The sequence below is a fragment of the Oryzias melastigma genome, linkage group LG15 (genome assembly GCF_002922805.2).
Source record: "Oryzias melastigma strain HK-1 linkage group LG15, ASM292280v2, whole genome shotgun sequence".
Classification (NCBI taxonomy): Eukaryota; Metazoa; Chordata; class Actinopteri; order Beloniformes; family Adrianichthyidae; genus Oryzias; species Oryzias melastigma.
The window spans coordinates 25,762,179-25,776,961 of record NC_050526.1 but is presented as its reverse complement, the minus strand read 5'-3'; the positions used below and the strand labels follow the sequence as shown (position 1 = coordinate 25,776,961).

The window sequence follows — 14,783 nt, the reverse complement described above, 5'->3', positions numbered from 1 at the left end:
GAAGAAGAAGGTAACTCGTCTTCCGTCTGCACATCTGGTTTGCATCCTGTCCCTCTACCCCCCACCCCCCCGTCCAGACACACAGGACGGAGACAGTCAGGTACAGGCGCCGGGCCTCACACCTCTAATCATGAATTACTCTGATTTAAGAGTGTCTCCCAGACACTTGAAGCATAAATTGTTTCTAGACATAAATCCTGATGGATACAGCCTTAAAGTATTAACACGCATCAGTTAGAAAAACAACTTTGGGACGTCGCTGGCGCTTATGTTTGTCCAAAAAGCTGAGGATTAGTCGGAACTACACTGTCAAAGCCATGGGGGGTTAGCATAATTCAAGAATAGACTAAAATCAATGCATAATCTAATTTTTCATCCGTTTTTCTTTATTTGTGGTGTATTCCAGTCGTCTTTTGATCATGATTCGGTCATTTTTAGACGAAAATAGGACAAAGTTTCAACAGAACTGCAGTAGTTAGTTAGAAATCACCTCAAAGAGCAAGACAACCCCCTTCTCGTTCCTCTTAGAGCTGTTTACATGCTTTCCTGCTAACTTATACCCCCTTACACCATCATCTTAACAAGTAGTGATGCAGCAAAAATGGCGAGCACTATCAGAGATGTGTGTTGGAGCCACATGCCAGCTCAGACGAGGAAAACGGAGACGTTCATGGATCTAGTCGTCTACAAGTCGATGCATCAGAATGGAGCGGTGCAGAGAGCTTGCAGCTGTACCAGCGTATTTTCTACGTCACAAATACAATATTTTTCAAACTGTATTATTTTTTTGTCTGCTCCTCATTCGAATTGAATAAAGAAACACTCAGAAATGCATCTTTAAGCATAATTCTATTCATATATGCCCTTCATTTAAAAAAAAAAATAACATGTTAAAAACACAGTTTTCATGGGAAAGGGTGTTTAACAAAACAGTTTTGATCCTGTGTTCTGCATCTGTCCCAAACAGTAGACACTGAGCTTAAAAGCTGATGTCTATGATTACAGACGATGAGGAAGAAATCCTGGCATGGAGAAAACTCCACCAAATTACGTTTCTATGTGTAAGCAAGGTTGCAAGGAATTATCTCTGCATACCTGCTAGTAGACAAATAGACAAAAAATAACCGTCTTGTTCTTAATGGTTATTTATGCTAGTTTTGACTAGTACTACTAGAATGGTAGAACATGTTTTTTAAAGTTTTCCCTTGATATACAAGTTTGTACCTGTCTCCTATTAAGATAACTTTCAGTATAATTTAAAGACAAAAAAAAAGATCTTTTTAAAAAGATCATATTTGAGACGAAGAAAATGACTTTTTATGCTACAAGCTCTGCTCCATTCTAATGAATCCACTTGTATGAGTAGATCCATGTATATCTTGGTTTTCATTGTTCAAACTGAACAGCTGGACAGTTCCAACACTGGTCGCCATTTTTGTTACACCCGTATTGTGAGGTTGGGGGTGTGTGGAGGTGTAAGCTAGTGGGAGAGCGAGAACAGCTGGTGTCAAACTCCAGGCCTGGAGGGCCCTCGTCCTACATGTTTTCCAGGTAACCTTCCATTGAAGCTCCTTATTGGGTGCAGACCTGATCCAGGTAATCAGCAGCAGATGAAGCAGGATGCCGGTTCTTGAGGTTTGGAGTTTGACACCCCAAGTGTAAAAATGAGTGATAGAAAGGGGGGGCGGGGTTGCTCTGTGCTTACTCTGTTCTAATGAACTATTGCCGCTCTGCAGAAACTTTGTCCTAGAAAACAAGACAGTTTTTTTGGGCAAAAAACAACATAATCATAATTAAAAGACCACTGGTAACACTTAGAATAAATCAAAGATGATCAGAGTGAAAGCATTTTAGGTTTTATTTAACTAAAAATGCAAAAAAAAGTTTTCCTCGTATCGTGCAGCCCTATTTGTACGACTTTTCCGTCCCACGCATGTGTACTCACATTTGCACAGTGTAAGGCCAGAGCACAAAAGACAGCAAACATCTTGAAGTTGTTCTCGTCTGTTTTAGTGAAGGCACTTCCGCTCAGCTTGTTCACCATCTGAACCACACCGATAACGGTCCCCCTGCTCACGATGGGCATGCACAGGATGTTCCGCGTGGTGTAGCCAGTTTTAAGGTCCACCTCTCTGCCGAGGGACAAAAGAAAGGCTTCATGCCGAGTCTTAATAACAAGTATGAAAAAAATCCCAAATATTAATAGCTTACCGGTTGAACCGTGGGTCTGCATAGGCATCTGGGATATTTAAGACTTCCCCTGTCCGTGCCACTTGACCAGCTATTCCCTTGTCTATAGAAAACCTTAAGAAGACAGGTGAGAACTGACTATATGAAACCATTTAACACATTTCCATTGATAGTTTTCAACACAGAGAACAAAGCTGATCACTTTTATAGCACATAATACAGTTAGAGCAGCTTCCCAGCAGGTCAACTCACCTAATCTCTTTGGTTTTTCTAAAGACAGGTTTGCCCTCTTTCTCTTCCCCGATGTCAAACAGGTCAGAGTACAGTTCTTTGTTGTTGTGATCTACCTGGAAGAGTGCACACCTGTCCGCATTCACCAGGTTTTTTGCATATATCTGCAAAACACCAAAGTAGACATTTACATGATCAGAAATGCAAGCAGCAGCAAAACTTTATTCAACCTCTAAATTTAATCTGAGATTCTGCTGTGGTTGCAGAAACAATCCTGAGGTAAATAAAATACTATGCAGATATAATAATATGCAGGACACTTCTACAGACTCTCACCGGTTGGATGGAAACACTCACCATAATATGTTCAAGTAGAGAATCTATTGCCACAATATTATCAAAGTATGTTCTGTGTGAAGAAAAGAACAAAGATGTTTGAAAACTTTCACAGCATTCGGGAGATTCACAGAAAAGGAGCTCACATTTTTTACAACTTCAAGTCTACCTTTTTAGATTGAATAAAAACGTTTATTGATATATAGAAGTTTTAATATACACATCACAAAACAAATATATCAAAACCACAGTTCATTTGGAGGTCAATATTATTTCTATTATTTAAAAAGTACAATTACATTTTATTTTGCAATAATATTTACTCTTTAAATGACTAATTAGCTTGTAATTGCCAATTGAAAAGTGATAACATCAAAATGCCATTTGAATCTTTTTTATTTTTAACTTAGCTAAAAAAAAAGATACATTTATTTATGAATTTGACATGTTTTCGTGATTTGAGTTTTATTTATTTAATTGGACAAGTTTTAAAATTAAAAAATAGCAATATAACGATGGAACAACTTCCCGTAGCAAAAAGTAGTACATGTGAAGTATAGCAATAATACTGTAGACTATGTAGGTAAAGTGCAGCAAGTATACTGACGGAATACTTCTTCAGATTAAATTGGAACACATTTAAGTTTACAATAGTATATACAAAGTAAACTTTAAGTTCACTTCCTTACTTTTCATATAGATTAATATACATGTATTACACCTAAATAGACTACTTTTTGGTTGACGTTTAGCTTTTTATTCTTCAAAAAATAAAAGCCTAATTTTATGAAAGCTAGATATTTTTGACAAATATATTATCATTTACTTCTTTTTTGGTCCAAATAAATCAATTTGCATTAATGACAGAGAATTCATTGAAAACTGAATTTGGATAAACTTTAATTTGTTTAAACAGAGAAGGAAAGCAGCTCTTACTTTGAAACATCTAGTAGGAAGTCATTGAGCTCTGTCTGTTTGGCAAGGCCTCGGCACACCTAGCAAAGAAAGAGGGAAATGTGTCATGACTGATGTTCACACAGAACATTTCGTTCAGACTTTTGCAACTTTCCCTCTGCAGGAGCTGCAGCGTGTCGGGTTTCTGTAACAACGGCGTGTTGTAGCAGAGAGCAGCCAGCTGCTGCGCTGTTCACAGGTCCACTGCGCCCTGAGCTGCAGAGGGACGATGCTTCTCTAAAGTATTATGCTATTTTTTCGTAATATATAATGACGTCCCCGGGGAGCTGCTTGTTGAATCTATGGCGTAGTTGATTGGACTGGGCGCAGTGACAGCACAGTTCTGGTACACAGTGGATTTCCCGCCGTGAAAAACCAGAACAAACAAAGTCGCTCGAGAACATAATAAGAAGGACTGAACACAAAACTGCCAGACGTGTCTCTGGTGAAAGGTAGTGCATCGTTTCTGTCGTCTATGTACATTTTCAAACTTAGATCAACCTTTGCAGAGGTTTGCTCACCTGTACTTGATGAATGGCAACTGAAGCCCAAGCCAGATTAGCTGTTGCAACCTGGAGAATGAAAAGAAACTGAGTTCAGATAATGAAGAAAGGAAAAGTTTACTTTAGACACACAATTTAGTACAATTAAAATGTTCAAATTATTTAAAAAATCTAAATTAAAGTGGCAATGAACATTTTTTATATGAAAGACTGCTCCTTTTTTGTGCATAAAATGAAACCCACAGAAAATACACAGACTGACATCACAAAAAGAAACGATGAACAATGAGAAGACTGCAAAAACAAAAAATGATTCAAGTAATCTGTTAAAGTTTACTGTTTTTGTTGGTCATTATTTAACACTTAAAGGAATTCACAAAATAATAAAATATTTTATCCGTTTTCTTAAAGTAGATTTTTGTTTATTTGCTCTTAATTTTTAAATTTCGCACATGGTTTCTTAGGACAAATGTTTTTTTCCCCACAATATTTTCATTTTAGACTTAAAGACAAAGTTTTTAGGAAAAAAATTGTAAGATTTGAAGTTTCTCCTTAGTTACTAGCAACCTTCAATTCAACATTTAAAGAGATATTTATGTCAATTTCTCACTGACTACAACTCCAGTAGGAGCTCTATAAAAATAAGTTATATTTATGCTTTTCTTTAAAAATCTAAATACGTGGGGGGATAAAACAGAAACAGAGAGAAACTAACGTGTTTTCTGCTTTTTTTTTTTTTATTGTGACAATTCATAACTTTTGACCTCTTCAAAGTAAAAGACATCCCGTGTCACATGGTATCCTTTTAATCCAGAAAATATAGTTCTATAGCGTAATGGCATCTCAGTCATAAATCCGTCAATCGAACAAACTAAATTGATTTAGAGCTTACCGGATTTTTCGTACTATATATCGAATTTAGAATTCAATTTTATTCTTCAAAAGTACAAAAATCCCTTCATAATACAGTGTGTCGTAAGTATGAATTCTAGTTGTGTTTATAATTTTGTTGAACTACAAAGTCATGGCTCTTAATGGATTAACTGGAGCATTATGGGTACTGTAGTCAGGAGCCTTGACTGTTTTGTTCTGCTTGATTTGCCGTACAGTCTTAAAAATGTGTTACTTTTCAAAATGGAAAACATGCCGTTTCTCTTTCACCAGAGAGCCACAAAGGTGAGATAAAAGCCTCAGGTTGCAGCCGCCTTGAGGTGTTTTTTTCAGGGTCACACTGACCTCCTGGTGGCTTAGGTTAAAGGGCTCCTTCCCCCAGTGCCGACGGAGCTCCAGGATGGCGATGAGGTCGCCGATGGCAGTGACGATGGGAAGGCACAGGACAGAGTGAACACGGATCCCTGAGTCCTGTCCTGTGCCGTCTGGGAATCGGTCATCCTGCAACACGAGAGCTTTTAATGCACCTCAGCAGCACAGAACCGTAGAACTTGAATTTACAAGAACCACGCAGACACTGTGGCAGCAGAATAAAGTGGCTCTTACCCCCATGATGTCTTCTACTAGGAGGGTTTTGCGAGTCTTGGCAACGTAAGCGGCAATGGTTGTCCCAAATGCTATGGGGCCAGAGGGGACAAGGCTTGGAGGCCCATCCTTGGCCCCCGTTGGAGTGAATAAACATAAACTCTGTTGAGAGACAGATTCCGTCAATGCAAAAGAAAGTGAAGAGGAAAAAAAAAAACAAGACTTATCGGCGCCTAAAAAAGGTTCCGCATACTCACATTGTTGCATTCTCCCAGGAAGTAAAGTGCAAAACTGTCAGCTTTTGTTGCTGTTGGGAAAGAGGAGGTCAGTGACTTCAAGGCTAAAAGAAGCTCCAGATAAATGTGATATAATTGACAGGTGATAAGAGGACAAAAAAAGAGTCTCAATCCAACTAATAACAATCTATTTCCAATGGCCTACATAACAACAGGAGGACTCTGACTGAGCCTTTGACTGCCTTCCAGTTATCTCATTCCCAGTCCTCCTTTCCAGTCCCATTCCACCCTCATATATAGGTCATGTTATCAGACAATGTGACAACAGAGAGGCTGCAGGATCAGACAATGCAAAATGATCAAGAAGTCAATGAGAACCGGGATTTGGATGACCTGCCGTATGATTTTGCTCAGACTGAACCCTCTTTAACTTCTTATTTTTTGCTTAAGCATGCAAAGTATTTGATACTTGGAAGCTATTGTCTAAGTATTTAACCTTCTCTTTGCTCCACACCTTTCCACATTTTCCTCTAAATCAGCAAAGTCAAAAGCTAAGAGCTAATATACGGAAATTAATATTAAAATTAGTCAAAATAGTTTTGCTTCAAACTCTTGATTACTGAAAAACTTGATTTAAGGCTAAAAAAATCTCAAATTTCACTGTAATTTTGGCTGCAATTCAGTTATTATTTTGGAAACAAAAATTTAAGTTGATGTTTCAAGAATAAGTGCTAGCTTTTAAATTTTATGAGGATTTATTAAAATGGGACAATTTGAACTAAGATGGTATTTTGTTCACATTTTGTTCTACAATAAGTCATTTATAGTTATTACACTAGTTTTTTGTAGCTATAATTCGGTTAATAAAAACCCATAGAATGCAAACCATTTGCTTAGAAAAAAAAATCTTAATATTGGGTTGTAAATCATGCTAATTCTATCAAAGTTAACTTTTTTTTTAGCTTTTTTTTTCCTTTTTGAATGCTTGAATCTAATATAATAAAAATGACTTGCAGCGTGGACAGACAATTTTAGTACTTTAAGTCATTTTCTACTTAAGATTAAGGTTCTTTTCCTATTTTGCTTCCTCTTTTTGTAGTGCATGAATTCATCACTCAAAATATCATTTTTAAAATTTTTTATTAGCACACAGTAATGTTATTTAACAATAAAAAACATATTTTCAACTTATTTTAAGTCTTACCTTTGATTTTTCCAAAATTTATGACATGCAAACACTTTTAATGTTATTGTTAGACTTTTATGGATCAGTATGAAAGCAAAAAGAGCAGCTAATAAAAAAATAAAAGAGAGAAAATATAAAAAAATAAAAAGCTGGCAGGCATCTTCTGAGGGTTTAAACTGTAGAAGATCCCACTCCCACTCCTTCAAGTTGTTGCAGTGGTATTCAGAATATTTGACCCCAAACTCATTAAAGGATGTTTATCCAGACATTAGTCATAAACACGGAGAAATGTCTGTTCTCTGTGTTTCTCTTGGAGCATCAGCGCGTCGTGACTGGACTCAAGTTTGGGGCTTTTACCTGTTTTGATGATGTTGGACAGCTCGTAGAGCAGGAGTTTGTTGTCTCCTCCAGTGTCCAGGCGCTGCTCCATGTAGCTGTTGAGCTCGTACACCACGCCCTGCATGTTTGTGTCCTGGTACTGCTGGACACAAGACACAGACATTTGCAATTCCAGCGTTTCCCATAAACATGGAGATTGAGTTTCAGAATTCAGCAAAAGCAAGAAGGGATAAACAAATAGAAACAACGGTTTGCATTCTTTGCTGCTTCCTGTTGCTGCAGCAGAAAGAGCAAGAGGAATATTTGTGTTTCCTTTTATTATTATTCCAAAATGAAAGAAAATGATTTTAACCCTTCTTCCTCAGAGAAACGCCCACATTTCTGTGCAAAAGCGCTTCAACGAGAAGTTAAAAGCAGATCTGAACACTTCTACGAGGGTGAAGACAGGACATCCAGGAGAGCAGCTAAGCAGAACCATCGCCCATGGGACGCCCTCCACATCCTGTTTGCACAGACGTATGGATGACGCACTGGGGGGTAGAGGGGACCTCGTTTATTTGCCTGCATGTGTGTCCACTCTCAGCTCTGCAGCGGGTGCTGACACCTAGCCTCCCCTGATGCCACCGACAGAGGTGTGAACATGTCCATGGAAAAAGTGGAGCTGTTTTTATTTCGAATTTCATCCCAGCTGGGGACTCAAACCTACAACCAAATGATTTCCAGGAACCCTTTATGTTGAAAGCCAGTCACCTTTGTCCCGACGTTTTAGGGAGCAAAAAGTGCTGCTCTACAGGAGGAACTGTTGTTGGTGAGCCGGGACATTTCCGTAGTTAATGAGGGGCGACACTGAGCTCTGTGAGCTGAATGTAAATGAGTTTGAGCAGCTTGTGAGTTCATTTCCGTGACTTTAAAAAAAGATTGGTAAGTTCACAGTGGCGTGTGGAGCTGGGAAACCATTGCGGAGGATCATTCAAAAACCTACCCTGCTGACTTCTTTAGCTGACGTGTCATCTGTGAAGAGAAAAACCACAGTTAACAAACAAGTTGCGTCAGTATTAGTATGCGTTTTCGGGGTTGAAACAGTTTCGCTGCACCACATCCTTTAGGCTTCATGATGCAACCAAGTTTTGTTTTTAGCAGAACAAAAAAGGCAGGTAGAAAAATGTGTTTTGTTGCATAAAGTCATAAAAATCTGCACGAAATGTTCACATCAGAGTTGCGTTAAACACAGGATTTTAATCGCCTGCATGGTCTGCAAATGAAAAAGAAATTCTTCATTAGCTGGTTAAATTACAGACATTCTGGATGGATTGAGTTTTGATCAGATGCTGTCTGGATGTTCTGCTCACTAAAGGTCTGAATCAAGCAGCTGCAAAAAAGCAAAGCCATGTGTTGTCCTATCAACAGTAGTCGGGCGTTTAAGAAGAATTGAGTAAAAGCAGGAAAAAAGGGAATGTACAATGGTGATGCGGGATAAAAAAACATGTCAAAAATACCCCACCGTGGACGCTTTGCTTCCACAAAAGAGCCAAACTTGGTAAAGAGAAGAAAAACCTTCATGTTTGCACTAAAAGTTTCAGAACTTAGAACCAAAATTGTTCACACGGCTCAAACAACTCTTCATCACATGTGGGTCAAAGGCACACAAGAACAATAACATCTCGAATCCCTTTGATAGTTTTCATGTGATCGGACCGTGGATAAAGCCGGGCACATTTTCCGAATGTCAACCCCAAGTGCTGACTTGAGGTGATGCTTTGAAACGGACCTCTCTGAACATGTGAAAGAAAGAAATCACAAGCAGCTGCATTGTTTGTTGTTTTAAACATTCCTCCAGCATGCTTTGACTTTCCTAACTTAGCCATGAGATAGACCTATTTTAGAGCAAACCCCTGGCTGGGGCATGACGTCAATCAGAGGACAAGAGAGCTGCGCCTGAAAAAGATGGTGAAGCTTTTTTTTTTTTTTTTTTTTTTTTTTAAAAAGAACCTTTTCTCTCTTTTTTGACTTTGTTAGGCTTCCACAACCCAGATCCAGAGGTTTTTACTCCAACAGCTATTTTAATTGAAAGCAGCTTTAACACTACAATATATTATTTGTAAAATTGTTAAGAAAACCCCCAAAAAGAGAGGAAAGACTACATTTTTAATCGTTATCGTCCAAATCTTACATTAAAAAAATTAATTAAAGCTGTGAGTGGAATTGTACGGCCTTAGGCATTCCCTCCCTTGCCCTCACCACCAGTTTTACCCAACCACCCAGGCCAGAGCTGCATTTGACAAATTTATTCAAAAAATAAAAAAATATTTATATTATATTTTTTGGTCGATTGGATGGACAACCAGTTGTATATAACTTTTAGAAGAATCAGCAAAAGTAAATTTGGATTTCTTTGGCAACAGAGGTTTTCTGTTAACCACGCCCACATTCCTAATATAGTCATATTGTTTCGCTCAGTTTGATCCAACGACTCATCTATTACATTTTCACAGAATTGTTAAAAATGTTCAAGCAACAAGAGAAGAACCCTTTTGTTAGCTCGCCAAACTAAAGCTGCTCAAAATGTACAAACTTCTAATTCCAACCATTTTTTCCAAGTAGCTTCTCAAGATTCTCAAAGTATCAGGACGTGAGAATGAAATATTGAGGACTTTAAATTTATTGTTGGTACTAAAGGGGGTTTTGGCTCTGTACACATCCCCATTCCAATCTCTAACTACTAAAAAACTATTATCAACAAAAGTAATTCGGACACCATGCTCACTACTTTTTATTTTATTTTTTTAAACGGCAAGTATGACATCACTGAATTCACAATGCAAAAAAACTAGTCAATATTAATATTTTACAACACCTATTTATGACTCCACTGTGTTCTGATGATGCAAATGTTGAGGGTTTACTAAAAATTACATTCAACATGAAAAAAATCTTCAAATGCAATGCATTGTGGTCTATATTTGCCAATGTAGGGGAGAATTGATGGTTTTGGGAGACTTCTGGGAGATTTCTAGGGTACTGGAGTTTGGAATTGTAGATTCAGAGAGAACTATACAGTAAATAGTGAAGGAATTCAAACATAACCTTTTTTTTCTTTATTTAAGATGGTGCCCTCTTCCTGAGGTCAAAGGTCAACAAAACTTTGATTATGGTTATAGACTTAACCTGGGAGTGTGTGGATCTTCATAAAGATTGCTTGAATTAGTTTCTCCTGCTGTGATGTCAGCAGTTTTTTGTTGGAGTGTTTTACGTTCACTAAGCCCAAGATTCATTTTTACCGGGTACTAGGTGCAAATCTTGGTGACGGGGCCAAATTTTTGCTTAAACGTGTAGTAAAAAAAAAGGAAAATTGCAAAAACAGTCTGGTTCTTGGGCAGGACTGCTGCGGGACAAAATGAATGACAAGTGTGCAGATTGCGCAGCATGTTCTGTGTGTCCAGGCCCCACACTTGTGTTCTGTGAATGATGGCTGAGGAGGAGAGCTGTGGAAATAAACCTAATTTGACCATAAAAATAAAAACTTTGTAAAAACATAACAAGAAATGCAATACCCACCATTTATTTGGACTTTTACTTCATTCACTCTTTTTTTTCATTTTGAATAAACGTACAGTGCCCCTGTGCCTGTGGTGTTTGGTAGCAAAAGCAACATGTGAAGATGACTGGTTAACCTCAAAACTATGAGAAGTTTTTCTTCTCCCGGGACCAGAGCACTCTCAGTCCCCCCCCCCCATGCAACTTCTTGGCTTTTGCAGAAAGGGAAGCTCTGTTTTACCCCTCTCTCTTCACTAAAAAGAGGAAGAGCGTTGACTTGTGGGTGGTGGGGGATGGGACTGCCACTTTAGAAGCAGGCAAACACTGGAAGAAACGTGATGAAGATGCAAAAAAGTGCAGTCGTTGCTTCTTAATCTCACTGTAAAGTGTTGATCAAAGACACAACGGAGTCAAATGGCAAAATAAAGTAGAATGATTTAGATTAGATTTCAAGATTTGAAAGTTTTTGATGTTACTGATAAGAAAAGTAGTCACCAGGAGATGTTGGCACAAGTCTGGAAGACTCACCAACATCTTGCCCACACTTTGAAGTCCCACTCGAATCATCTTTTGATCCATTTTCAAAGTGCTCCCAGTTGTCTTTCAATAATGATTATGCCCGTTTTTTAAAAAAAAACATGCAGTTTCTGCAAAGTTCATAAGAAATGCTGTGATTTGTGGTCCCCAAAGTGTGTTTTCTATGTCACCCTTTTTTGAAGGGCATTTATTTGATTTGCTCCTCATTCACAACAATTTGAATAAAGAAATATTGTACTTTTTGGAGTATAACTTGGTTATTTTAAGTTTGGGCAGAGGTACAACTTATATGTGATTTCTAAAAAATAAATATTGGCTCATATATTGGAAATTTTTCAACTAACCAGTTGCCATTTAGCCATTGTTTCCCACTAACAACAGCAAGAGTGCACTGTATGGACTACAGAGTATTTGCAATTTATGGTAATGCAGAAGAAGAAGCATGATCCACAGCAAACATGGTGGAGAAACTGATCGCTCTCCTTCTGAACTTTATGATATTTTCTTATTTGAATTATTATTCTTATTCTTGTTTTTATTTTTTCCCTCCTCGGACTAATGTAAGACAACAAGTCATGAGGGTTAGAGACACATGGAAGTACCGCTGAAAGCGCCGTCTTTCAACTCCTGCAGTTCAGAAGTTTGCATGAAGACATGATTACCGATGCTTTTGTAGAATTTTTCAAAATAAATAAACCTGATCTCTACACATAATCCATGTTTTCCATACATCGTAAATGAGATATACAGTCAATACTTCTATTTGCTGATGAGGCTAAAAACTTGATGGCAACTTCTCCCACACGCAACGAGAGCGTCTTGTTTATTAAAACATTTTTGGAAGTGCATTGAGCATGAATTGTGATTAAAAAAAAAGACGGCAGACGCAAATTTGGTCCATGATTCATGTTTGTTGTGAACGCAGGATTACTCCGGGTCCGGTAGATTTTCAGCATTTACTTAGAAGTGCAATTTTGAGCTTAATTTTCTTCATGTGTCCTCCATCATCACAATAATTCTACAAGAACATGTTAAAAATACCAAAAACACAACTAAGTTGTTTTTTAAAACAACAAATTTCAGAGTTTTGCACATTTTTAAAAGCAGAGACATATAATCTGATCTTCTGTGCAGAACTATACATCTGGTTGGAGCACTTCCAGAAGCTTGCCCACTCTTAGCAGCTGCAGCATGGCTCTCCTGCTATGCTTTTTCCTAGAAGCCATACTTGGGTGCATGTTTGGTTATGTTTTTGTTTGGTGCATACAAATAAAATGTACTGTATTCTTGCAGCCAACACAAAAAAGTGACAATCAGCATGTCCCATCTGGCAACAATAACATCTTGGTTTCATCAGTTGGGTGTCATGGGATCAACTCATCAGAGACAGATACTCCTATAGCTGGGAAAAGAGTTACACTCCAGGTACACGTGTGAGTCCTCACGACCTATCGTCACCCCAGAATGTACTCACTGTCCGTACACGGTGTGGCGCCGACTGACATCCCATATTTTCAGAGACCTTCTTCTGTTTTTACAAAAACACAGCGGGTTGACAGTTTCTTAGAAAATATACTTTGTAGTGAACACTAAACACCTCAGTCTGAGGCAACTTCTGAACCGACTTCTTGTGGAGGAGCTTGTCCCCCAAACAGGGCTAAAAGATGGACCGTGAAGACTTTGTTTGACAGTTTGTGCTGCACAAGTTTGACACGAGGCGTCATCATAGGACCTGAAAACATCTTCTGAGATCAGTTTGTGCCGCACTGTTTGTCCTGATGCAGTGCATTAAGCGCAAAATGCTCGATTGTTAAAAGTAGTGGAAGGTCTATGCCGAAAATGAGCAGAACTTACGAGTGTCAGGGGTGCTCTTTTTGATTTTAGCGGCTCATTTGTAAGACTTTGTATTTACATTATGTGTTAAAACAGTTTTGGGCAGCCACAGGGGAATCATCTGATACAAAAATGGAGGAAAAAGTTAAACTACAGGATAAAAATTCAGTAAAATAATTTCCTCAAAGGCAGAAAAATGCATCACTGTGCATGCTTATTGAGGCTGGGTGTCCAATTTCAATCAAAAGAATATTTGTTAAGGTAAGGCAATATTGATTAAATAAATTTAATAAAGTGATTTGCTCTAAAAGTAAATGTCTGTAATTTTTCTGCAAAGATCCTTCTACAGGGAGCTTTTGATTCACAGAATATGTCAAACTTTTTTAAGCAAACAAAATTAGTTTTAGAATGGAAACTTTACAAATAAACTGGGATTTAATGGGATATTGTGCTAAATTAGAAATTAGATCGGGATTTTCTGAACTGAAATTGCATTAATTCAATATACAGACTGTTAACATCGACTGTATACGAGAACTGGAGCGGGTGAGAGTGACTTAGATAAATGTTTTACTTTAGGTTCAAACAAAATTCAGCCAATTTAGTCGCCATGTTTTCTGATATGGACACCAACACGTTGAAGGAAGATGACAACAGTTAGCAGTGATTGGTCCAAGTGGGTCAGAGTCAATATTTCTATGGCAACTATTCTCACCAATCAGGAGTGAGCTTGTTGGAAGGCCACACCTCTTCTGCTTGGAAGTGGACTACAAAAAATTTGTCAATCAAACGTTTTGAACGTTAGACGCAGAGGCCAGCAGGCTCCACCTACTTTTATTGAAGCATCTGATTGGTCAGGTTATATCTTGAATAATTTAAACAACAGAAAAAAGTATTATGAATAAAAATGGGGATTATCAAGAACATGTTTAAAAGAATTGCATCAGAGCAAAAATCATTCTTCGATCTTTCATTCTAACAAATAGAATTACTGAGTAATAGATGTGTATTTCTCAAAAGAAATATATGGGATTTTGGTTTCTTTGTTCGTAAAAATAAAAAAAGGGGCAAACACGGACTTTACGAAATATTCAAATACGGAAAAATCCAAAATGAACTTTTATGGTTTTCAAAACCATGGCTCTTTACAGCATTACTTTTTTGTGCATTTGATAAAATCAGATTTCTCAATGTATTTCCAGCTATAAAAAAATGATTTACTTTCAATGAGTAAATTAAGGTAATTTTGGAGCAAAAATATTTATTTGTATATTTGCTTCAATAGGCATCAAGAAGTTAAATAGGAGACAAATGAACATCTGTTGGGCCATGGACGGCTGCATCTGTCAGGATGGCCTGGAGCTCCCCTCCTCCTGCCACCAGAGGGAGCTCTCCCCTCACTTCACCCCAGCATTCACCTTTGAACTT

General features: G+C 37.9%; 1 protein-coding gene across 5 annotated transcripts in view; it reads right to left on the bottom strand.

Moving 5' to 3' along the window:
* Nucleotides 1-14,783, bottom strand: part of pde10a (phosphodiesterase 10A) — a 66,455-nt gene that overhangs the window by 7,902 nt on the left and 43,770 nt on the right. For 3 of the 5 annotated variants that reach the window (XM_024297102.2, XM_024297104.2, XM_024297105.2), the window contains exons 3-13: nucleotides 8,434-8,462; nucleotides 7,470-7,593; nucleotides 5,948-5,997; nucleotides 5,712-5,852; nucleotides 5,451-5,606; nucleotides 4,233-4,283; nucleotides 3,694-3,752; nucleotides 2,779-2,830; nucleotides 2,443-2,585; nucleotides 2,212-2,304; nucleotides 1,946-2,132 (exon numbers count right to left, since the gene is read on the bottom strand). In XM_024297102.2, coding sequence (XP_024152870.1) covers nucleotides 1,946-2,132; nucleotides 2,212-2,304; nucleotides 2,443-2,585; nucleotides 2,779-2,830; nucleotides 3,694-3,752; nucleotides 4,233-4,283; nucleotides 5,451-5,606; nucleotides 5,712-5,852; nucleotides 5,948-5,997; nucleotides 7,470-7,593; nucleotides 8,434-8,462 — 1,085 coding nt within the window. The remainder of the gene's footprint in view (nucleotides 1-1,945; nucleotides 2,133-2,211; nucleotides 2,305-2,442; nucleotides 2,586-2,778; nucleotides 2,831-3,693; nucleotides 3,753-4,232; nucleotides 4,284-5,450; nucleotides 5,607-5,711; nucleotides 5,853-5,947; nucleotides 5,998-7,469; nucleotides 7,594-8,433; nucleotides 8,463-14,783) is intronic. The other 2 variants (XM_024297103.2, XM_024297106.2) reach the window with 1 other exon arrangement.